Source organism: Rhinopithecus roxellana, chromosome 18 (genome assembly GCF_007565055.1).
Source record: "Rhinopithecus roxellana isolate Shanxi Qingling chromosome 18, ASM756505v1, whole genome shotgun sequence".
Lineage (NCBI taxonomy): Eukaryota > Metazoa > Chordata > Mammalia > Primates > Cercopithecidae > Rhinopithecus > Rhinopithecus roxellana.
Window position 1 is genome coordinate 45990350 of NC_044566.1, and position 26835 is coordinate 46017184.

The window sequence follows — 26835 nt, forward strand, 5'->3', positions numbered from 1 at the left end:
GCTTCAGTAACCGACTCGATCAACTGGAAGCAAGAGTATCAGCAATTGAGGATCAAATGAATGAAATGAAGCGAGAAGAGAAACCAAAAGAAAAAAGAAGAAAAAGAAATGAACAAAGCCTGCAAGAAGTATGGGATTATGTAAAAAGACCAAATCTACGTCTGATTGGGGTGCCTCAAAGTGAGGGGGAAAATGGAACCAAGTTGGAAAACACTCTTCAGGATATCATCCAGGAGAACTTCCCCAACCTAGCAGGGCAGGCCAACATTCAAATTCAGGAAATACAGAGAACGCCACAAAGATACTCCTCCAGAAGAGCAACTCCAAGACACATAATTGCCAGATTCACCAAAGTTGAAATGAAGGAAAAAATCTTTCGGGCAGCCAGAGAGAAAGGTCGGGTTACCCACAAAGGGAAGCCCATCAGAATAACAGCAGATCTCTCGGCAGAAACTCTACAAGCCAGAAGAGAGCGGGGGCCAATATTCAACGTTCCTAAAGAAAAGAATTTTCAACCCAGAATTTCATATCCAGCCAAACTAAGTTTCATAAGTGAAGGAGAAATAAAATCCTTTACAGATAAGCAAATGCTTAGAGATTTTGTCACCACCAGGCCTGCCTTACAAGAGACCCTGAAGGAAGCCCTAAACATGAAAAGGAACAACCGGTACCAGCCATTGCAAAAACATGCCAAAATGTAAAGACCATTGAGGCTAGGAAGAAACTGCATCAACTAACGAGCAAAATAACCAGTTAATATCATAACGGCTGGATCAAGGTCACACATAACAATATTAACCTTAAATGTAAATGGACTAAATGCTCGAATTAAAAGACACAGACTGGCAAACTGGATAAAGAGTCAAGACCCATCAGTCTGCTGTATTCAGGAGATCCATCTCACACGCAGAGACATACATAGGCTCAAAATAAAGGGATGGAGGAAGATCTACCAAGCAAATGGAGAACAAAAAAAAGCAGGGGTTGCAATCCTAGTCTCTGATAAAACAGACTTTAAACCCTCAAAGATCAAAAGAGACAAAGAAAGCCATTACATAATGGTAAAGGGATCAATTCAAAAGGAAGAGCTAACTATCCTAAATATATATGCACCCAATACAGGAGCACCCAGATTCATAAAGCAAGTCCTTAGAGACTTACAAAGAGACTTAGACTCCCATACAATAATAATGGGAGACTTCAACACTCCACTGTCAACATTAGACAGATCAACGAGACAGAAAGTTAACAAGGATATCTAGGAATTGAACTCATCTCTGCACCAAGCGGACCTAATAGACATCTATAGAACTCTCCACCCCAAATCAACAGAATATACATTCTTCTCAGCACCACATCGCACTTATTCCAAAATTGACCACATAATTGGAAGTAAAGCACTCCTCAGCAAATGTAAAAGAACAGAAATTATAACAAACTGTCTCTCAGACCACAGTGCAATCAAACTAGAACTCAGGACTAAGAAACTCAATCAAAACTGCTCAACTACATGGAAACTGAACAACCTGCTCCTGAATGACTACTGAGTACATAACGAAATGAAGGCAGAAATAAAGATGTTCTTTGAAACCAATGAGAACAAAGACACAACATACCAGAATCTCTGGGACACATTTAAAGCAGTGTGTAGAGGGAAATTTATAGCACTAAATGCCCACAAGAGAAAGCAGGAAAGATCTAAAATTGACACTCTAACATCACAGTTAAAAGAACCAGCGAGGCAAGAGCAAACACATTCAAAAGCTAGCAGAAGGCAAGAAATAAGTAAGATCAGAGCAGAACTGAAGGAGATAGAGACACAAAAAACCCTCCAAAAAATCAATGAATCCAGGAGTTGGTTTTTTGAAAAGATCAACAAAATTGACAGACCGCTAGCAAGACTAATAAAGAAGAAAAGAGAGAGGAATCAAATAGACGCAATAAAAAATGATAAAGGGGATATCACCACCGACCCCACAGAAATACAAACTACCATCAGAGAATACTATAAACACCTCTACGCAAATCAACTAGAAAATCTAGAAGAAATGGATAATTTCCTGGACACTTACACTCTCCCAAGACTAAACCAGGAAGAAGTTGAATCCCTGAATAGACCAATAGCAGGCTCTGAAATTGAGGCAATAATTAATAGCCTACCAACCAAAAAAAGTCCAGGACCAGATGGATTCACAGCTGAATTCTACCAGAGGTACAAGGAGGAGCTGGTACCATTCCTTCTGAAACTATTCCAATCAATAGAAAAAGAGGGAATCCTCCCTAACTCATTTTATGAGGCCAACATCATCCTGATACCAAAGCCTGGCAGAGACACAACAAAAAAAGAAAATTTTAGACCAATATCCCTGATGAACATCGATGCAAAAATCCTCAATAAAATACTGGCAAACCGGATTCAGCGGCACATCAAAAAGCTTATCCACCATGATCAAGTGGGCTTCATCCCTGGGATGCAAGGCTGGTTCAACATTCGCAAATCAATAAACGTAATCCAGCATATAAACAGAACCAAAGACAAGAACCACATGATTATCTCAATAGATGCAGAAAAGGCTTTTGACAAAATTCAACAGCCCTTCATGCTAAAAACGCTCAATAAATTCGGTATTGAGGGAACATACCTCAAAATAATAAGAGCTATTTATGACAAACCCACAGCTAATATCACACTGAATGGGCAAAAACTGGAAAAATTCCCTTTGAAAACTGGCACAAGACAGGGATGCCCTCTCTCACCACTCCTATTCAACATAGTGTTGGAAGTTCTGGCTAGGGCAATCAGGCAAGAGAAAGAAATCAAGGGTATTCAGTTAGGAAAAGAAGAACTCAAACTGTCCCTGTTTGCAGATGACATGATTGTATATTTAGAAAACCCCATTGTCTCAGCCCAAAATCTCCTTCAGCTGATAAACAACTTCAGCAAAGTCTCAGGATACAAAATTAATGTGCAAAAATCACAAGCATTCTTATACACCAGTAACAGACAAACAGAGACCCAAATCAGGAATGAACTTCCATTCACCATTGCTTCAAAGAGAATAAAATACCTAGGAATCCAATTTACAAGGGATGTAAAGAACCTCTTCAAGGACAACTACAAACTACTGCTCAGTGAAATAAAAGAGGACACAAACAAATGGAAGAACATACCATGCTCATGGATAGGAAGAATCAATATCATGAAAATGGCCATACTGCCCAAGGTTATTTATAGATTCAATGCCATCCCCATCAAGCTACCAATGACTTTCTTCACAGAATTGGAAAAAACTGCTTTAAAGTTCATATGGAACCAAAAAAGAGCCCGCATTGCCAAGACAATCCTAAGTCAAAAGGACAAAGCTGGAGGCGTCACGCTACCTGACTTCAAACTATACTACAAGGCTACAGTAACCAAAACAGCATGGTACTGGTACCAAAACAGAGCTATAGACCAATGGAACAGAACAGAGTCCTCAGAAATAATACCACACATCTACAGCCATCTGATCTTTGACAAACCTGAGAGAAACAAGAAATGGGGAAAGGATTCCCTATTTAATAAATGGTGCTGGGAAAATTGGCTAGCCATAAGTAGAAAGCTGAAACTGGATCCTTTCCTTACTCCTTATACGAAGATTAATTCAAGATGGATTTGAGACTTAAATGTTAGACCTAATACCATAAAAACCCTAGAAGAAAACCTAGGTAATACCATTCAGGACATAGGCATGGGCAAGGACTTCATGTCTAAAACACCAAGAGCAACTGCAGCAAAAGCCAAAATTGACAAATGGGATCTCATTAAACTTAAGAGCTTCTGCACAGCAAAAGAAACTACCATCAGAGTGAACAGGCAACCTACAGAATGGGAGAAAATTTTTGAAATCTACTCATCTGACAAAGGGCTAATATCCACAATCTACAAAGAACTCAAACAAATATACAAGAAAAAAACAAACAACCCCATCAAAAAGTGGGCAAAGGATATGAACAGACATTTCTCAAAAGAAGACATTCATACAGCCAACAGACACACGAAAAAATGCTCATCATCACTCGCCATCAGAGAAATGCAAATCAAAACCACAATGAGATACCATCTCACACCAGTGAGAATGGCAGTCATTAAAAAGTCAGGAAACAACAGGTGTTGGAGAGGGTGTGGAGAAACAGGAACACTTTTACACTGTTGGTGGGATTGTAAACTAGTTCAACCATTATGGAAAACAGTATGGCAATTCCTCAAGGATCTAGAACTAGATGTACCATATGACCCAGCCATCCCACTACTGGGTATATACCCAAAGGATTATAAATCATGCTGCTATAAAGACACATGCACACGTATGTTTATTGTGGCACTATTCACAATAGCAAAGACTTGGAATCAACCCAAATGTCCATCTGTGACAGACTGGATTAAGAAAATGTGGCACATATACACCATGGAATACTATGCAGCCATAAAAAAGGATGAGTTTGTGTCCTTTGTAGGGACATGGATGCAGCTGGAAACCATCATTCTTAGCAAACTATCACAAGAAGAGAAAACCAAACACCGCATGTTCTCACTCATAGGTGGGAACTGAACAATGAGATCACTTGGACTCGGGAAGGGGAACATCACACACCGGGGCCTATCATGGGGAGGGGGGAGGGGGGAGGGGGGAGGGATTGCATTGGGAGTTATACCTGATATAAATGATGAATTGATGGGTGCTGACGAGTTGATGGGTGCAGCACACCAACATGGCACAAATATACATATGTAACAAACCTGCACGTTATGCACATGTACCCTAGAACTTAAAGTATAATAAAAAAATAAAAATAAAAATAAAAATGTAAGAACCAAAAAAATAAAAAATAAAAAAAAAATAAAAGTGCTAAAGAACTGTAGTAGTTAAAAAGAACTGCTCTGTGTGATTTTTGGAGTAAAGCTTTGACTTCATAATTGGATTAGTTTTCTCTGAGGGTTTCCTTTCCCACAGTAGCTGATGACGTTTATTCAGAAAACCTATGATTCTGAAATATGGAGCCTGGTTTATTTTCCTCTGTCTCCATTTTACTGTTGCTACTTAGGGAATAGCTTTCCAAATCTCAAAAATCAGGAACCTCCATAAAACACATTTCAGGAGATCATGCCTTGCTCCGAAATTCTTGAGGTATGGTTTTCAGAGTCTGTCCTTGTTTACTTATGGACATATGTACAGATTGTTTAGAAACTGGCAGAAATCAGGCATGCATTTCATTCATTCAACAAATATTCATAGAGTTCCACACTTTCTTTCCTGTTCATCTTGATAAAAAGATGTTTTTAATTTCTCAGTGACAAATGCTAAATCAATCATGACAGCAGCCAAAGAAAAAGAACGAGGTGTGATCCCTGAACCCCAAAATGTGATCTAAATGGGAAGTAACATCACCTGACCATAGATGGTAAAATCTTTGCCAAACCAAGTGAAAATAGGAAGCTATGTAAGATAATTCAGAAAGCTTATCATTCTAAAAAATAAATTTCTTGGAGGTGTACTTAGGAAAGGAGGCTGTAATGTAAGACAAGGAAAGGCCAATGGGAAGATGTGTGCATTTTATCCTGTTGTATACAATCTTTTCTGTATTCCTTTCTCTTTCTACCCACCTCTCATCTTTTTTTTTTTTTTTTTTTTTTTTTTTTTTTTTTGAGACGGAGTCTCCCTCTGTCGCCCAGGCTGGAGCGCAGTTGCCAGATCTCAGCTCACTGCAAGCTCTGCCTCCCAGGTTTACGCCATTCTCCTGCCTCAGCCTCCCAAGTAGCTGGGACTACAGGCGCCCGCCACCTCGCCCGGCTAGTTTTTTGTATTTTTTAGTAGAGACGGGGTTTCACTGTGTTAGCCAGGATGGTCTCGACCTCCTGACCTCGTGATCCGCCTGTCTCGGCCTCACAAAATGCTGGGATTACAGGCTTGAGCCACCGCGCCCGGCCTACCCACCTCTCATCTTAAAAATTCAGCAAAATTCCAAAGATATGCATCTAATTAAAAGGCACTGAATAAATCCTTGGGCTCGTTTTAGAATGATATTAGCATCCTACTTATGCTTAAGTGAGAATAAAAGGATAATGAAGTTCTTTATGTAATGTTTTATTAATGAGTTTAATTAGCCTTAGAAGAGAAAAAACAGGGTCTGTTTAATTTAACAGAAAATATGCTTAGGGTGAGTAATTTCTGAAACAATGGTCCATTTGCGAGGATTTAGAAGTTGAAGAGGATGAATTAAAATGCAACTAAAGAAATGTGTTTAGTATCCCCTCTCCCACTGAAGCACAGTAATGTGCCTTCCTATGGGTTATTTTCTTTATTGACACTGGCCTTCTCTGCCTACCAACTCTTCTTCCTTTCAAAATGTTCTACATTAGAAGGATTTTTAAAGATAAAGAATCCCACTTTTTAATATACTGCTATATAGAGCATTTTGTGAAAAATAAATTCAAATACCTTAGCTACCTATTAAAATTCAAAGACTTGAGGAGAACTGGAGAAAGGTTTTTTCCTGGAGTCATACATTGAAAAAATGTGAGTTTCTTTGATGGGATAATTGGCCTATTAACTGCAATTTCAAAGAATATTATAATGTTTCAAAACTCAGTAACTACAGAAAGTAACTTCCCTCAAAAAAAAGAAGAGCACCTGATACTTTTCCTACCACTCCTTTCTAGATCGCTGAGGCCAAGAAGCTCCATTTAATGGTACGTTAGTGTTAGATTTTGGGGACTCTAATAGAGTACATGTGAGATAATAAATCAGTTATCAAAGCATTATTTATAACCACTACAGGAAGCTCTAATGTGTGAGGCCTGTTAGCTTACAAGTAACCAAACTTTTATCCAATTAACTGAACAGAACAGAACACAATCTAAGAGTTTGAGGAAAAAAACATTGTTATAAAAACTATAGCTACTCATAAATGCATTTCCTGTGGGTCAATTACTAACATAAAATGTACAGTTGATTCCTTAACATTTATGCATATGTATAACAATGTTTTTCTAAATTACTCTATTACTGAAAAATAAGCATATTTATAAAAGTGCTTCATGAGCACTTGCATACTACTTAGCCACTTTGTAATATTTATTGAGCACTCAATAATATTTTAGATAATGTGTAGGAGAGGAAGATACAGACTCTACTCGAGGCATTTACAAAATATTAAAGATGCAGAATAAGCTAACAACAGCTAATATTTATACAACACTTCGAGGATTTCAAATCGCTTTTACGAATATCACACACTCTCATACAAATGAATCAATGCCTTTTAACAGAAAGGAGTTCAATGAACTCCTGGGAGATATGTCTAGAAGTATAGAAGGAAAAGAATCTGATCCCTAACTTTACCTCGGTGGCAGATAATCGCTTATCTCCATTGTCACTTCCAACTCCCGAATCAGAATCCTTCTTGCTGAGATAGATGCCATCAATATTGAATTCATTTAAAAAAAGATTAAAATCACAAAGTTCACACCAAGATACAGCAATTTACATTATAATAATAATTTTGCTATGCAAATTTTTATTATTACTGTAAGGCAACAAATCAGTCTAGTATTAAAGAATATTAAGACATGAGCCTAATGAAAATCCGACAGTAGCACAGTCTAAACACAGTATAAGATAAAATTCTTTGTGTTCAGGGTTTCATGGATTTATGTTCTAATCAAGTGGCTTGCTCTTAGATGTTACGGTGTTTCTTAAAAATAGTTACCAATGTTCTTATTTTACTGAATCTAGCAAACCACATAACTGCTTTTACCCCTTAGGTTATGAAATGTGATTACTTTCAATCATTCTGTAAATTTTTATCCAGGGATTAAGTACATAAAACAGTGGATACATATTTTAAGCATTATATAAAAGTAACATTAAGGTAGTCAGAAATTTTACATTTACTTATGTAGCAAAAAGTGAAGGAAAAGATTTCTGCATTGAAGGCTTCTTAAAAAGAACCTGCATTTCTGTAACTGCGATCAGTGTGGGAACGTTGTTTTTTGGAAGCTCAAGGCTTGATTTATGCCACAAGAAGCTCTAGGATGTGTGAAAAGGTTCTAACATTTCCATTTGAAACAGCAAGTGGCAAAAAAACTACACATATTGTATTTTTAAAAGACCAAAACTAAAGCTTTCATTTTTTTCTTAACGTTGTTCTGGAGGCATAGTCAACATTAATAATTGCTAAAACGCCATGTCTGGGCTCAATATAGTTATTATGATAAGTAAAAAAAAATCCACATTTGTATTCTAGATCTTATTTATAAGTATATACCCACTTACACAGGAAGAACTGATTATCGATTAGGAGACAGTAGATGATATTTGAGATATACCAAAATATTCTCAATAGCATCAGTTTTTGCTTTCATATCCCAATAGTTTCTCAACTTCTTGTTTTAAACACAAATTAGGTGAGTAAAGCAAATCGTTTTGTTTTGCTTTGTTCTCTGTAGACACCATGGTGACTTAAAACAAACAGATTTTTGAAGTCAGCTACCTGGAGGGCCTTGGCCTAGGCAAATTTTAAACGGGGGCTTTGAATGAGGGCATGACTCACCCGTCTTCCACGTGCTGGTGTAAATGTGGCCTCTCCATGGTGTGGAGATAAAGGGAGTCAGCTGTCTTAATCTGGCATGCTTGTATGCTCAGATACTTAAATATGTGAACTTTGCCCTTTGTGCAAATCTATGAAGAAATTAATAGTAATCATATTCATTTTTCAATGACAAAACAAAATCTAAGTATCAAATCCTTACTCTGTATATTTCAATTTTCCCGATTTCATTTCAAGTAACACCCTACCAACGTACACTAAATCCGTCCTTAGAATTTTGGGAATCATTCCCTCCAAATTCTACTTCGAACAGAAAACCATGCTTAAGTAAATTTCCCATTTTTTCTTGCACTAAACTATAAAAGTCTAACAAAAATGTATTCAAGTATATACAGTATAAAAAGTATAAAGTCAGATGACCAGCCTGGTGAAATTCCAATTACAAAAGATGAGAAAAGCACAATTATTTTCGAGCCCGTAGAAAACAATTTGGAGCCTAAAAATAATTGTAGATTTAAGAAGCTGTTAAATTATTTAAAAAGAAAATAAACTTCAAAATATTTACATGGTTAAGCATCTGAAAGCATAGTACTTCATTTTTCTCTCATGCAGTTTAATATCTGAGCTTGAGACCTGTCTCTAAATAATCAATAACCATGTTTAAATTCCATTTTCCAGCTAACATTCAAATAAGGAAGATATGGCTGGGAGCAGTGGCTCACGCCTGTAATCCCAGCACTTTGGGAGGCCAAGGCGGGCGGATCTCTGGAGGTCAGGAATTCGAGAGCAGCCTGGCCAACATGGTGAAACCTCATCTCTACTAAAAATAAAAAAAAATTATCCAGGTGTGGTGGCAGGCACCTGTAGTCCCAGCTACTCAGGAGGCTGAGGCAGGTGAATCGCTTGATCCCGGCAGGCAGAGGCTACAGTGAGCCGAGATCGCGCCACTGCACCCAGCCTGGGCGACAGAGCGAGACTCTGTCTCAAAAAAAAAAAAAAAAAAAAATCAATCAGTGTACTCCATGAAAAAAATTCAAATAAAATGATAAATAATAAGACATTTAATTCTGGAGTTGGAGTGATTAGCATAGTCAGCCAAGTGCTGGTAAATAGATTTGATGCAGCAGAAGACAATTTATTGTTTCTCACATTCACTCAAGGGTTACCTGTGACTGTTTATAATCAAGTTTTATTCAGTATTATTCTCTTCAGCTGAGAATCAGAAAACTGGCCTTCGGAGAGCTGCTTAAGCACTATTGATAGCACTGGGAATCAGAAAACAATACCCCAAAATGAAGGCCTCAGAAGCAAAAGTTTTTCTCTGACCTCTCCTGCCCTCCTGCCTCTCGGTCCCATTCTCCCAAGGAAGGGAGCCTTAGAAATTTGAATCCCTCTTCCCCAAAGCTGGTCATAGAAACCAGAACCCCTTTAAAACCTCAAAATATTACTTGAACTTTCCCTCTGCCTTTCTGTGTAAAAACTGGCCATAAAGAAATTATCTGACCTCTCTTGTTTGACAGTAGGCCAATAAGAACCCCCATTCCAAAGAGGGTCCTGCCCCACACCCAGAAAGGAGGAATGATCCTCAGAGAGCCCAAGAAGAATCCAGAGAGACAGGCCCTGCTGGGTTTCCTCACTCAGTCTATTAACATGAGATCATACTCTTTGTCCAATCGTATTTCTACATGGCTGTCCACACTTTGTAAGCATAAAAATGGACAATTTCCCCTGTAACTTTGGGTCTTCACTCTGGAGGCTTCCACGTACATGTTAATAAATTTTGCATGCCTTTTCTCCAATTAATCTGCCACTTGCCAGTGATGAGTGATTTTCAGCAAACTTTCAGAAGGTGAAGGGGAAATTTTCCCTTGGCCCCTATAACAGCACATCCCATGGGGCATTGGCTTTGCTGCAAGACCCCTCACCTGTGCTGGAGGAGACTGCAGAGGATTATTCTCAAGTAGCAACACTTGCAGCTGCTTCATCTCTCTAAAACAAATTGGAATCACGAGCACTTTGTTGCAGGAAAAGTCAAACTTTACCAAGGGAAGATCTACTAGTTCTAAAATAATAGAAAAAAGAAAAAAAGAAAGAAAAAACCTTAGAAAGCAATCAGATTAATGGCTGATCATTCAATAATTAATGTTCTGCTTCTCAGGAAAAATATAATGGAGTATAATCAAAAGCAAGTTTTACATTAGGAATACATGGTGTGTGTATACAACATTTTACCAAAAGAGGGAAAAATCTTTCATTGTGTGCCCCGAAGTTTTAAATTGTTGTTAGTTCTGATAAAAACTGGAAACACTTGACATTTACAATATCTATTGTTTAAAAAGACTTTTTTTTTCAGCAAAAGAATCACGCAAGCCACATCACACAGGACATGTTTATGTTTTAACTTCAAACTGTTTCCCAGTAGCATTGGCTAGTCCGTGAGTAATATGTTAATTACAGAATATTCTTATCTAATCAATGTATCTGGGCTGGCATTATCCCAGAACTAGCTACACTAAATATATTCATGAGTTTTTCCAACCACATTTAAAAAAATAAATGTTATCCAATTCAGAATTTTCCGACAGGCCCTGTAATTCTGGTATGATAAGACTTTATTCTACAGCTTTTAAAAAGTCTTCTGTAGCTCCACTCAGAAGACAGAACATTACATTTAGCTTAAAATCCCCACCCAGTGGCACAGTAAACACTCAGTAATTTCAAGCATTCAAAGTGACATTGGCAGCTGCTAGGAATAAAGTCAAATATATGCCATAGAGCAAAGAGGCTAAGCCATGCCAGACATCTAGGGCGATGCAGGCAAGCCACTGAGATCTCTGTGTGTGGGGCTATGAAGGGTTCACTTCAGAACGAGGCCTCGGAACTTTTGTTATGGGATCTTTTAAGGACTCAAGGAGTTCTAAAGTAGAAGAAGGGCAAGAATTAGACAAAGAAGAATAACTCAAGGCACTGACCTGGAGTAAAAATTCACACTATTTCTCCTCTACCCCTACACTGCTCTTCAGTTTTCACTTTACTCAGTTGTGTTATGTCAAATTCCAGCAGGAAAAGATTCTAGTAACCAGTACCTCTCTCAGAATGTGAAGCACTCTGGGAATGTAAGGGACTGTCCTTGGTTCATACCTTAGTGAATTACTTTGTCTTAAAGAAAGGAGGAATGGAACTAAAATTCTAGAGAGGAGGCAGAAGAGCATCTAAGGCCACAGATTCCAAACTCAGGTCCATGACAGGTGGGCTGTGCAGGAGAAACTCAGGAAGTGTATTTTTGAAAGAATACAGATCCCTGGACCTGAAGCCAAGGGATCTGCATTTTTTAAATTGCCCTGAGTCGTTAGTTCATTGCTCAAACCCAGCTTGCCTCCCCTCTGGCAGGATGAGGGATTGACCTCAGGCCACACTGGTCCTGGAGGACACTGGAATCATGAAGTCAAAGGATAGGAAAAGCAAGATCCCCTTTCACCTCACAGCTTGTTTGTTGAAGAATTATGAAGACTCTGTGATAAGAGGAACACCTCCTAGCGGTTACCCCTGGCAATATCAACCTATCTCCGAGATGGTTAACTAAAGTTAGGTTAGCAAATCACTGGAAAAATTTAACTGGATTCTGGATCTTTAGCAATTCTTTGCCACTTAAAATGAAGACTCTTAAGACTAGAGGGCCAAGTTCATGGAGAACACAGCAGAAGAAAACTTACAGGTAAATAAACTAAGTAATGGTTTTATAATGACCATTTCTTTTCTAGTTCCAGTTTGGAACACAATTGCCATCATAGTTCAGGAAAACAAGAACCAGACAGTTTCACAACAATAAAATGAAGGAGAAAATGATAATTTTGCAACGCCAGTCCAGGAAAAGTAAAACAATGTCGAGTAGGAAAAGGGAGTAAGAAAAAAAGAAGCAGAAGAACAAATCCCACTCTCTCTCCCCACTGCTAAGAGAGGCAATGAATGGCTATTTTAATCCTCTGTTCATTCTAGTTCTAGAAAGAATAAAATATGGTCTTCTTATTGCAGTTGTTGTAGTAAAACCACGACAAAATTGATATGAGTAATTAGACCACAATTTTGTTTTGGTTTTTTTAATCCTCAAATTGAAAGCATACGAGGAAGGGTATCTAAAGAGGAAAAACATGTAAGTAAACAGGGAAAGTCTTCACAGTCACTTACTGAAAGTGTTCAATGGTCTTTTATCAATAGAGTTCTCCAGAGTGAAGCGAAAAGGAACTTGATAGGAAATTATTCTTTTAAAAAATGTCCAGTAAACTGAAGTTTTAGTTTTGAGTATATTTTTAAAATATCAAACCTGAGAAAACATAATTATGGAATAACTGATCTTTTTAAGGGAAAGGAATGCTTTTGAGGTAAAAAAAAAAAAAAAATGAGGAATCAGTGAGAGACAAAAATCTAGATTTTGTGAATATACTTTCTTTCCACGTTTCCAAACTATGACAGGCATTTGCAAAATGATCACATTAATTTTTCCTTTTGAAAATGAGAGTTCAATTATTTCTGACATTTTCACAATAATTAACATGAGAGCTTAAGTTTACGTGAAAGTTTTCTTTAACTCACAAAAGGTTGTATGCATATAAATTTGCTGTTAATAAGCTTTCCTTTTGTGTTTGCTTAAACCAAATACAAGTTTTGTATATCCAAAAAATGAGACTGTACTAGGACAAAATGAAAAATCAATCAATATTTTTAAACCAAGTCATCTCAAGTACTCAAGTAAAAAATGCTGAGTTTCTAATTCTGCTTCTCTAAAATGCTAGTCAGTATGAAGAAGGTGAAAGAGGGCAAACGGACCTGAACCTCCCATCTACAAAGCACATTACATTTTCCAAAGTTCCTTCCCTTTCATGAGATCCATTCTCTTGCCTTATTATGAAGCATTTCAAGCCAAAGATCAAGGTGCAGAGACAGGATAATTAAAATGAGGCATCCATAAATTGCTCCATTCGTGTCAGATTAACCAAATGCTGTTTCCAAATACTACAGGGTTTTGCTTTGAGAATTATTTTTAAATACATGTTTGAAATAGGCTAAGTCTAGAGACTTTAAACAAAAACAATGGAAATCAATGTGATCTCTGAAAACCAGAGTATGCTTTGGAGAAAGCATTCAGGGTTCCAGGACTCATCCGTTCATTCCTGATCCAGGTCCAAACCCAAACATGAAATGCAGAGCCACTACCCCCTATGAAGCTGCTTTCATGCTCTAAATGGTATGCAATTTCTGAATAAATACATACATCTTCCTTGAACTCTACACACTACCGGACAGACATACTACAGAAGCCCACGGCTGCAGAGCAGGGCTGTCTGAGGTCTCGGCGTTTATGCGGGGTGCTTGGGAGCCACGTCTCAATGGTGAGGTTCTGCAGCCACCACTGGTGAAACTTACCGAGACCACCAGTGAGACATTAGTCCAAGTATCACTCCAGCAGAGGCAGCACCCTCACCTCAGAAAAGATTCTAGACATTGGGAGTTCCCAACCAGTGCTCCCAGAGCCCCAAGGCTAGAAATCCTGACAGACACGATCTGTAGAACAAAGCATGTCCCCAAAATTTCACATTCCAAAACGTCACACACCCATATTCAAAACAATTCATGTCACCCCCTGCGATGGGCTGGCTTGAGTCCTTCCAAAATTCATATGTTGAAGTCCTAACCTCTATTACCTCAGAATGTGACTGCATTTGGAGATAGGGTCTTTAAAAGGGTAATTAAGTTAAAATAAGGTCATGAGGGCAGCTCTAATCCTTGGTGTCCTTGTAAGAAGAGATGAGGACAGACATGCACAGAGGGGAGATGATGTGAAGACCCAGAGAGAAGATATCACCCACAAGCCAAGCTGAGAGGCCTCAGAAGGAACCAACCCTGCTGGCACCTTGATCCCGGCATCCAGCCTCCAAAATCGTGAGAAGATGAAGTTCTGTTATTTAAGCCACCCCAGCTGTGGTTCTTTGTTATAGTAGCCCCAGCAAACTAATACACCCAGGTCTACCCCCGTGCCCCACAGCATTACCTAGGGGAATAATTTTGTTACCATAGCCCTTGACTAAAATCACAGCCTGAACATCACTTTTTTGTTATCTGCATGTGCAATTCAAATCCTAATTATTAGTAGTAGGCATACACACACATACACACACACACACGAAAAGATCCACCCTCTTCACAAAAGTAAATCCCCCCAAAAATAAAATAGTGAAAGTCTTCCATTTTCTTCATTTTCCCTCTTTCTTTTTTACCTTGTGGTAAAACTTTAAGGTAATTTCTTCTGACATTCAGTTCTCGTAGAGATTTCAACTGACCTATCTGCTGGGGCAACGCTGTGATTTCGTTGCAGCTGACATCCTGTATCAAAAGCAGAGAGAGAAATAATAAACATCTTTTTCCAGGAAATCAAGCATTTCATGTGAAATCTCCTTAAGGAATTTAAATATTTGGAAAACTACACAGGTACACTTTCATATTCATCTCCAGGTCCCTAGCATTAAGACTTAGCACAGGGAAGAAAAAGTTGAACGTTTTAAACTCCCTCAGAGGAGAGAAAAATGGAGAAAGGGTGGACATTAGCAGCATTCGGCAGCCGCTTCACCAGCCTCTGGCCTGCCACTTTGACATGCTTTGATTTTACTGAATTCTCACAACAAACTCCACTGGGCAATATTACTAGCCTAATATTTACAAATCAAAAAGTGGGGCTCTGAAAAGTTTAGCCAGTCGCCCAAAGCATGCAAGTGCCAGAGTTAACACTAGAAATGAATTAACAGCTCACGGTTGAGCCACTGTCCCCCCGTGCCTCTAAATAGAATACTACAATGCATCTTATTTTACCAAACTCTCACGTTTTGCAGTGAAAAACTAGGATATTAATGCACTCTTTGGATGTACTATTTATTTAAAATGGAGTTCTTCACCACAGGCTAGAAACCTTACAGCTGACCACCTTGCCATACATTTCACAAGCAATTCTCGTCTTTGCTTTAGGAAGCAAGTACGCAATGACGCCTTGATTGGAACCCCCTCTTGACACGTGCGAAATGGAGGCCTTGACATTTATAATCTTCTACATCCTTAGGATCTCTCTGAATCCCACTCTTCCTCTTGGCTCTGGGAGTTGTGCTGGGCTCTTCACTCCCCCACCCACCCCCAGCTACTCCTACAGTCAGACCAGTGCTCTCTCTTATAGCTGGGTGCTATCATGATCTCCTGACTGGTTTCCACACATCAGTCTTTGCCTTGGATGCATCCTTCACAGAGCGGCCACAGTGCAAATGCCATCATGCTGTTCACCAGTTTAAACACTTGTGGAGGCTCCTCAACAACTATAAAGTCCAAACTAGGCAGTAAGGCCAGTGTCTATGATGAGGTCTGTCCATTTCTCCAGCACCATTTCTCTGAATGTCCCTCCTCACAACCTACACTCAAGCAATGTTACTGCTTCTGGCAGTTTTCAGTATTTCATAATTCCCAAACTCGTTCATGCTCCTTCCCTGCCTGATATGCCAGTCCCCAATATTGTCCTCTTGTCCCACTGACACATTTTTAAAGACTTAATTCAAGCCTCAACCTCTTTCATGAAATCTTTCACGAGGCTTCCCCCACCTCTCCCACTCTGATCTAATGCCCAGGGAGACGCCACTTCTTCCTGTGTGGTTCTTTAGATAGCGTGTCACTGTAAGTTATTTGCTCACGGGTTTATATTCCCCTTTAAGCCTATGAGCTCCTGGGTGGGAGGGACCATGTCTTATTCATTCCATCCTCCCAGTGCCAGGTAGAGTGCCAAGTAAGGGATCAATAAATGTTGGATGAAACTTCTAAAATCCACTTATGGTGACACTCCATAATACTGTGGCTCCTTTTCCAGAACCCTAGGACCCAGGATGCTCCAACATACACACTAAATCCCATGCAGGTCCCACTTGGCATCACAGAACTAAAGATATAAATGATTCCAGTGAGATCAAGGCCTTAAATATCCCACTTTACTTTTGAACCTGCAAAAGCTCTCCCCTTTCACCACAGAAGGCAGCAAAGCCTCGTTTCAGAAATCTGTTTCACTTTCATTCAAATAAGATGAACTCATCATCGACCAATCCAGTGAACACCCCCAGGCTCCACATTTAGACCAGGCTGTCCACAACACAGTTGATCCCTGCCCTCTAACCTGGTCTCATCGAAAAGGCTTCAGGTAATCTATCAACCTGTCCTCGTTATGACGATGCTCAATGTATATCACCTGATGAAGAGGAACGGTATCACTCCTGCTAAAAAGGAATGAAGCTGTCCTCTATAAAGGTTGAGTGTGCACAGTGCAGACACCTCACCAAGCTTCTCTGTACAGCAGTCTGATGCGGGAGGTGGGGTGACATGGGCTGAGAGCACCACGTGTTTAGCGGTATCAGCCCCAACCACTGTTGCTGTATCCCTCCTGGCCCAGAAAAGTCACACACAAGTTTGAGAACAACACTTCTAGTGTTTAAAACAAAAACAGAAACAAACTTCACAAGCACATCTGCAGAGACAAAAACATCAAAGGATGTAATTACAGAATTAGGAGGTCCAGAGATTGTGTTCAGTCACTCTCAGCCCCTCGCTGAGTCAGTAAATCGCCCTGCCTTTCGGAATGCATTTCTACACAGGAGAAGAGAACAGTGAAATGCCATCTTTTCCCAATTACTGGGGCCTTTGCTCAGTCACAGGAGCCAACAATCAAATCCTTTCAATGAAAGCTTTCTTTGCCTTAACTAAGTTACAAATAAGCAAAAGGTGCCATTCCATCCTATTTTAAGAGTCCTCACACAAATACCACACAGGTGAGTCCTAGAAATGCAGGAAATCAAATCCTTCTATGGAACTCAGGACCAGATACAATCACTTTGGTGATGTTGTTGGCAGGAGAAGTGGGCGTGCTTGTGGGGAAGAATTAGAAGGAATGATTTTCCATCTCTAGAGAAAATGGATGTTACTGGCATCTAAAACAAGTTTTTTTAAGTCTTGTGAGTGACAGCGCGAGAAAGATCTTTATATAAATTATGGAAATCACCGATTTTCAATATGAAACTGACAATTTCCAGAAGCTTCAAAGACATAATTTTTTAAAACAATCTTTCTCTTAATAAATAAGGAGGGAGGAGAGGAAAGGAAAAAGATAAGATATATTTAAGTAGCACGTTATTCACAGCATGAGATGAAACTAAGCCTTATTCCATTTTTTAATGTGAACTATACTCACCTTGCTCTTTGCTGGTCATGCTTGAGTTAGCCAGGAAATCAAAATATGCTGTTTCTCTAAACGTAAGGTGATTTTTTTCCACTGTATGTTTCTAACATAATAGCTTTATTAAAAAAAATCAACTCCCCCTGGCGATATTTGAAAACTTAGTTAGCACTAGGGAAAATGGTCAATCAATTTACTTCAAAAAACTTCATGTAACGATAAATACAAGTTTTTTTCCTTCTGACTTACAGGACAGGACATCTGTAGACAATTCAAAACACAAAGTCCAATTGTCCATTCACATTTTGGAGGTTATATGGTGAAGGTCAAATTATTTTAATAGTACTCTGCACTGTTGTCAATTACTTCCCATCTGACAAAATAATGGGGGGAAAATGCCCAAGCAGATTTAGCACACAAGATAACATTTCACTATTGTGTAATCAATATTGTAGAAAATAATGCAAAACTCTATTCCCACAAGTCATTGAATCTTGCCACATTTTAAAGAGGTTATAAATTCATCACAAAAATAAAACCCCATGGGTCACTGTCTTAATTAGCTGGGGGATAAGGAAGAAGAAACAGGAGATAATAGTCTAGGTGTTTGAGGATAAAATATATCCGTTTTGAAAATGTAAAAGCAATATTTCTAGAATGGCCTTGTTCTCTAGAACGCTTTTGTTCAAATTCAGCCTAACATAAGGTATGAATTTTATAGACTGATTTAAAGAAGATACGATTTAGGAAAATGAATGTAAATAAAAACAACACTAATGCCTCACACTTCTGCAATTAGTAAGAATTTATCAGGTTATAAATTCCAGATTCAGTTACTTATTAAAATAGTCAAATGAATCCTTTCTGAATTTTCTATTAGCCCTAAGCTATGTCTTAGAGAATGATTCCAAACTTCAGTGAAATCATAGTACCCTATAGTTAGTACTCTAATACCACATACACGCAGGCAGATCAAAAAGAATCATGAGCATGTTATAAATATTTACTGAATTTATTCTTTTTGATACAGAAACAAATCTAATTATAGTAATATAAATATTCAAGCTTAAGTTTTTTATAGACCAGCCAGTCCAACTTTGTCATTTAGATAAAAAACAAAATAGAGAATTTGCACTGTGACTTAACACATACTGATTTTCCACGGGTCATCATGTTTTTACGTAACCAAAAAAAAAACTTTAGAAATAAGATTCTCTCCTCATCACAATAAAGAGTCTCTAGGAGTATTAAAACCATGTTGGAGATTAATATATTTTTGTTACTAAGTGCTGGTTGCTAACTGACCTTCAGAATGCAAAAATAACAAGGATTTAAATTAGCAGAATAAATTCAGGGATTATTAAACTAGGTTATGTTCACTTTCAGAAAGTAATATTGTAAAAAAGACTAGACGTTTTTGGTCTTTTGTTTGTTTGTTTTTGTTTTTTTGTTTTGTTTTGTTTTTTTGAGACACTGTCTTGCTCTGTTGCCCAGACTGGAGTGTGATGGTGTGATCTTGGCTCACTGCAAACCTCTGCCTCCTGGGTTCAAGCGATTATCCCACCTCAGCCTCCCAGCTAGCTGAGATTACAGGTGTGTGCCACCACACCTGGTTAATTTTTTTTTTTTTTTTTTTTTTTTTTTTTTGTATTTTTAGTAGAGACGGGATTTCACCATGTTGGCCGGGCTGGTCTAAAACTCCTGACCTCAAGTGATCCACCCACTCTGGCCTCCCAAAGTGCTGGGATTACAGGTGTGAGCCACCATGCCTGGCTGACTAGAAGTATTTTTTTAAGGAATGATGCCTAGTGAAAACCAACATAGGCCGGGCACAATGTTTCATACCTATAATCCCAGCACTTTGGAAGGCCGAGGTAGGCAGATTGCTTGAGCTCTGGAGTTTTAGACCAGCCTAGAGAACATAAGGAAACCCTGACTCTACAAAAAGATGTTAAAAAATTAGTCGGGCATAGTGGCATGCACCTGTGGTTTCAGCTACTCGGGAGGCTATGGTGGGAGGATTGCTTGAGCCCGAGAGGTCAAGGCTGCAGTGAGCTGTGACCATGGCACTGCATTCCAACCTGGGTGACAGAGTAAGAAGACCCTGTCTCAAAACAAAAAGAAAAAAGAAAGAAAAAAAAAAAAACATAGATGCTGTGTCAAGACGATCTTGGTTAGAGAATTGTTCCAGTAAGACCAGGCCACACACTGGAACTGCAGGTGGTATTTGTACAAGTGACCTTGCTCTGATACTTAGGTTTTCAAAAACTTACTATGGTAATACAGCTTGAGCTGTATTTTTGTAAGAATCTAGCTCTTTATTTAATTGAAAAAATGCAAACGTTCTGACAGAAACTGCAGTCTACTAATAATTAGCCTCCTATCATGTAGCCATGCCCTTTTGTGGAAGTGCATTTTGTATGACTCACTGTGTCACTTTAGGGAAATGTCTTACCCTTTCTGTGTCTCTATCAAAAGAACAGGTAAGGATTAAATAATTCTAATTATCCTCCAACATGAGGAGTCCATTTGCTACATCAGAGATAATGAAATTATTTTGGTTGAAAAACAGATATGTAACTAAATGCGAAATGTCAATTTTGATTTCTTTTTTTTTTTTTTATTTTTTTTTTATTTTTTTAAATTATACTTTAAGTTCTAGGGTACATGTGCATAACGTGCAGGTTTGTTACACATGTATACCTATGCCATGTTGGTGTGCTGCATTTCTTAATAGTAAAAAACCCTCAATGCCCGTGGTCAGAACTCACTGTCTTTTTTTTTTTTTTTTCTTTCCGAGATGGAGTCTCTGTCGCCTAGGCTGGAGTGCAGCAGCACAATCTTGGCTCACTGCAACCTCTGCCGGGTTCAAGTCATTCTCCTCCCTCAGCCTCCTGAGTATCTGGGATTACAGGTGCACACCACCATGCTCAACTAATTTTTGTATTTTTAGTAGAGGTGGGGTTTTACCATGCTGGTCAGGCTGGTCTCGAACTCCTGACCTTGTGATCTGCCCGCCTCAGCCTCCCAAAGTGCTGGGATTACAGGTGTGAGCCACTGCATCTGGCCAGAACTCCCTGTCTTAAAAAGAAAATACATTCATTTAAACTTGAAACTTTCTCAAGAAAGCTCTGGGATGACAAATTATCACCTTTCAACACCAGTGTCTTTTTCCAGAGCAAAACTCTGTTGCACAATTCTCCTAAATTTACAAACACATGGCCTACCCCACTGCTCTTCAGAAGAAAGGCAGAAATGGAAGCACAAAGGGGCTTGAGCAAACCCTGGGTTTCCAATCATCGCATAGAAACCAGAGGTTAGGAGGCGTCTCCAGAGACCATGAATGGACAAACAGCATGGCGAGCACGTGAATTTATGCCTCCACCGTTATCTCCCTCAGAGACTGGAACGCTGCCCATGCAAATAATGAAGAAGGGATTTTCCTCAGCACCTGCTCAGTAATCAATCTTTGAATCCAAACTCTCCACACAACCAAACATTTCATGAAAAAAGAATAAAAAATAGCATATCCAATCAAGGCCAGGAAATGCACCTTCCAACTAGTCATTTCTTGAGCCAGGCCTTGTGAGGTTTTTGATCAGAAAAGCAAGCATTAAATCAGTGATACTGTGTTCTCTTATGTGAAGGTAAGAGCTAGAAGACACGATTTTCACACACTGCGTAACTTCAGAGAGGACAGAACTGAGAAAAAAAAACATCTCTGGACCACAACATGTCACCATATACAGGGAACCAATGAGAAAACTCTCAGATCTTTGGCAAATGCCCCATAAAAGGCTCTCTATTTTATTGTGTTCTAACAGTGTGTTTGTTTTCACAGCTGCCTGTTAATTATAACAAATGGCATTTATACAGCATCTCTTAACAAATATACCTCATCCATCAGGCATGGTTTAGCAGTAAAAGAACCATGTTTTCAACATGTTAACAAGGTTTTAATGAGTAAAATGAGATCCAGCCAACACAAGTCTACAGACCCCTTCCCTGACTCTTGCTTCCACAGTAACAAAACATTAGTGAGACATTGACCATTTGTACCAAACCTTTTTTTTAGTAACATTTTCTTCCCACAACTTTAATGGAAAAACCACCAGGAGTTAAACCAGGGAACTCCAAAGAGAAAAATCACGGCCCCACTCCATGAGGGGCTTACAGTTTAGGTGAAGAGATAGTGCTGTATTGTGGTGAGGATGCTGATTAAAAAACCTGGTTTTGACTCCAACTCTACCTCTTCATATCCTTGTGGCTGTGGTGAAGCAATTCTAAAATTGAAACTTATTTGTAAAATTTAAACATGATACCTACCTTGCTGGCTTACTTTCAAGACTATATGAAATAATACACGTATACCTAGCAGAGTGCCTGGTATACAGCAGATGCTCAGTAATGTGAACGCTTTATCTCTTCCCTTTAGAGAAAGCACAGGCAGATAGACGTACCAAGCAACACATTCACACTGCTACAGCAGTGAGGCAACAGAGCATATAGAAGTCATTCAGAGCAGCCAAGGAGATCAGAAAGTTCCACATCATTCCCATCTGAAATGACCCTGGAGCAGCCAGCTCCACGGAGCTAAGATTCCATAAGTTTTCCTGCACCTGCAACAATGTGGAAATACACCCTGGCCACTCTTGTTGAGTCAGGAAAAGGACATCTCAGTAGTGTCTCTTTGTGGCTTCTTCATGGGACATTCCCTGCACAGTCTCAAATGGCAGGACAAGGCAATGACTGAATGGGAATGCATTTTTAAAAAATCTTATATAACTCTAATGTATTTAAAAAGATAAGACATCATTTTCCAACTCCAATTCCTTTCACAAAGTAGAAAGGACAACGGTTTTCTTGTCAATGGCTAAAGTTTTTTTATTTTTTATTATTTTGTTGTTTGTTTTTAAGTGACTGCTGACTCTGGAATGTTCACTCACACTTAGAAGAAAAGAGAGTTCACAATTCTGGCCGAGCATGGTGGCTCAAGCCTTCATCCCAATACTTTGGGAGGCCAAGGTGGGTGGTTCACTTGAGGTCAGGAGTTTGAGAGCAGCCTGGCTAACATAGCAAAACCCCATCTCTACTAAAAATACAAAAAGTTAGCTGGGTGCAGTGGTACACGTCTATATTCCCAGCTACTCGGGAGGCTGAGGCAGGAGAATTGCTTGAACCCGGGAGGCAGAGCCTGCAGTGAGCCAAGATTGTGCCACTGCACTCTAGCCTGGGCGACACAGCAACGCTCCATCTCAAAATAATAATAATAATAATAATAATAATAATAATAGTAATTCCATTTGGAATACTCTGAGTCTGATGTGAACAATTTAAAAATATTTCTTCTAAAATAGTTAACAAACAATGCTTGGAACCTAATAAGCTGAGACACTGTCTCAGCGCTGAAGCACTAGGTGGCTTCAAGTATTCTGAATGCTTGGAGGGCTCCCAAATCTTGTAACAAGCTGGTTAATTTGTGACTACAAAACAGAAGCCTCCCATGGCAATTCTAGAATTACTTCTGCCCCTCCAGGGAATTTTTTTCCCCCAATTCATAGCTTAAAATAATATGATATGGTTACCTATAGTAACACTACTATTTTAAGCAAAAAGATATGAAAGATAAGTGAGAATGGATGGAAAATAATCTTTTTTTAGACTGTGACCTTAAGCAAGACCACTCCCTCTTTGTGGTTAAATAATGACCACTTATTAAATTTTTACCAACTTCATAAGTAAATACCGTTTTTCCCAAAGATCACGCTTGCTCACACACAGGGTCAGGAGAGCGGAAAGAGCACAGGCGACAGAGCTGCCATATCCAGAAGGGTGGCCACTGAACGCCAGAAATGTGGCCAGTCCAATCTGTGATGTGCTTTCAGAGTTATGTACACACTAGATTTCAAGGACTTAGCATGAAGAAAAGCATCTAAAATATCTCATTAATTTTTTTTATATTATACAGGTGACGAAGTAATAATATTTTGGTTATTTTAGGTTAAATAAATATTATTACAATTAATGTCACTTGCTTCTTTTTTGTAAATGTATCTACCAGTGCTTTTAAAATCACATTTATTGCTTATATTATATTTCCACAGGACTGTGCTGGGTGAGGGTGTTTCAGCTTATGTTACAATTTAGCTACAGAGGGGTGACCTTCCATATGTCATGCACTGGCTTTCTGCCTCCGGTTTCTTCATTCATAAGATGTCAAGAGTTTGGACTAAATGCCTTTTACAATCCCCTATCGCTCTAAGATCCTAGAACTTGTGGGTTCAACAGTTATTGCTGGTGGAGAAAAGACATAAGAACCAGGTGAAGACAGTCCTGTAACTAGGATGTAGGGCCGCCCTCGTTAGAGCTGGGCCCAGGACAGGGTGCCCAAGAAAAGCACGGGGTGTCCCTTAGAGTCATCCAACAGCCAGTGTGTCCTGACGCTGGAGACAAGGCTGTTTACACATGTCAGCCCTGCAGCTGAGAAAGGGTATTTGAGGAAAGCCCTGCTCTGGTACAGGGCTGACTCTCAGGCTCAGCACATGTGCCACCTGCTAACAGATGAGCTAGCTGACACAGCTCTAGAGCACAGCTGACGGATGGCATGCGGTGTCACTTACACTCAAGGTTCATGGGACAGCACATATCAGCGCCAAAAAGTTCCAGAAGATTGATCTCACCCATGTGCCACCTATCTGCATGGGAACTCAAATAATGAAAAAAAAAATCAACTTGACAGCTTTATTCATAATTGGCAAAACTTGCAAGCCACCAAGATGTCCCTGAGGAGGTGAGAAGATAAACTGTGCAGGCAGTGGAATATTATTCAGCACTGAAAAAAATGAGCTGTCAAGCCATGGAAAAACATGGAGGAAACTTAAATACATATTCCTAAGTGAAAGAAGCCAATCTGAAAAGGCTCCATACTGTATGGTTCCAACTAGATGACATTCTGGAAAAGGCAAAACTATGGAGATAGTAAAGATCAGTGGTTTCCAGGGTTAAGGAGGGATGACACAGAGGATTTGGAGGGTAGTGAGAGACACAGGTCATTCTACATTTACCCAAACAGATAGAATGTATAACACCAAGAGTGAACACTAATGTAAGCTATGGACTTTGGGTGACATTGATGTGTTGGGATAGGTTCACATATTGTAACAAATGTTCCACTCTGGTGGGGAATGTTGATGACAGGGAGACTGTGCATGTGTGGGAGTAGAGGGTATGTGGGATATCTTTGTACCTTCTTCTCAATTTTGCTGTGAACCTAAAACTGCTCTTATAAATAGTCTGGTTTTTTTTTAAAAAAAATTGTTATTCATATTGTATTTGCAAGTCCTAACCCAAATTTTAGCAATGATGGATTTTGTGGCTATCAGATACCTAAAAGAAGCATTAAAAGAAAAAGAAGAAGCATACAACCATCACTTTCATCCAAAGCTGTCATCTAGGAAATTTTTGTTTCCTTGAACCAGTTAAAATGGCACCTTCTGAGTTATGTGGACAGCAAGACTGAGTCTTCCTGCCCTCACAACCCCATCCAGGCCCAGCACCTGAGGGTCTTCACAATCTCCTCCAGACATCTTTCCAGGCTCACCTTCCACCATTCAACAGTAACATTCAGCAAACATCTGCTGGGTGCCTATCAGGTGCCAGGCACCTGGGATACAATGGCAAGTTAAGCAGCTTTCAGGGTGTGGGGGGAGCTGGCACAGAGAAAGCCAAGTAAGGAAACAACCGTGATGCTATGAAAATTCAGTAATAAGTATGGAGTGCTTGCCTCAGGAGCACCTAACTCAGGCTTGGAGGATCTGGGAAGGCTTTTTGGATGAAGTGAGATCTAACTTGGCTAAGAACTAACCAAGAAAAGAGTGGGGAAAAAGAAACAGCCCATGATGGACGCGTGATATGTGCACAAGTCCGAAGTGAAAATGAACAAGGTGCATTCCCAGAAGGTAGGAACTTGGAGAGTGAAGGTGTCAGTGGCAAGAGATGAACCAGAAGATGTGAGCCGGGGGCTGACCACAGAGGGCCTCAAATGCCCTGTGAAGGAGTTGCCTGTGGCCTAAATCTAAGGCAGTGTGTGTGAGGATGGCGTGCCCAGCCCCATTCTATCTACCTAGACTTCAGCAGGATTCAACAGCTTCCCACTCCCAAGCATGACATTGACTTCTAGGATGTACTGCCTTTGCACGAGCTGTCCCTTCTCCTTGAATGCTTTCCCTGTCCCTGTCCCTGACTTATTTTTTCCTCCTAGGAAATCCCACATGGGCCTTATTTAAGGGGCCTCTCAAAGGGCTCTTCTTTTCCAAACCTCTCACAACCCGAAGACTGAATTAATTAATCATTCCCTGCCTTGTGCACATGCTTCTTGTAATAGAAACTTTCGGGGATGGGGTGGGGGAGGTGGTGGGCAGTGTCTGCTCAAATGAACATCTGTCTTCTTTCAGAATTACCCCCTGTGGTGGCAGCCCGACATCCACATCTGAGCAGCGCGACCATGTACCTTGGGCACAGCAGACTAAGTCAGGGGAGAACATCAGGCCAGATCTGCCTCTCACTTAGAACCCAGGGCTGAGAGATGCCAGTAGGTCTCTTGCTAGGTACTTTTCCTGGGAGAATATTTAAACTTGGGCAACCTCTGCTGTTGTATGGAAGAGGAAAAGCTGAGCAGAAAAATGAACCGTTGCCACGGTCCTTCACAACATTCCCATGTCTTGTCCTAGTCACTCGTGATCTGTGACCAAATGTCTTTATAGTAAGTGATCTGAGGGACCCCTGTATCCTGTAACCAACCCTGACTTTTGGTGTGAGCTAGTTGGATTGAGTTTTGGACAATGCTATCAAATAATCCATGAAAAAGACACTTTCTATAGCTCTAATGCCTTTCTATAGCAATATTAAAGACAAAGTTGACACATAGGTGACATGGGTGCCATCATTCTCCTAGACCAATCCCACTACAGACATGACTAAGCAGTCACAGCATTCTCTAT

The 26835-nt window shown here is 39.6% G+C and overlaps 1 protein-coding gene across 4 annotated transcripts in view; it reads right to left on the minus strand.

Moving 5' to 3' along the window:
- The window catches only part of LRCH1 (leucine rich repeats and calponin homology domain containing 1), a 211534-nt gene that overhangs the window by 64009 nt on the left and 120690 nt on the right, over window positions 1–26835 (minus strand). For all 4 annotated transcript variants that reach the window (XM_010358099.2, XM_030922141.1, XM_010358098.2 and 1 more), the window contains exons 4-7: window positions 14862–14967; window positions 10515–10651; window positions 8593–8720; window positions 7383–7446 (exon numbers count right to left, since the gene is read on the minus strand). In XM_010358099.2, the coding sequence (XP_010356401.1) occupies window positions 7383–7446; window positions 8593–8720; window positions 10515–10651; window positions 14862–14967 (435 nt within the window). The remainder of the gene's footprint in view (window positions 1–7382; window positions 7447–8592; window positions 8721–10514; window positions 10652–14861; window positions 14968–26835) is intronic.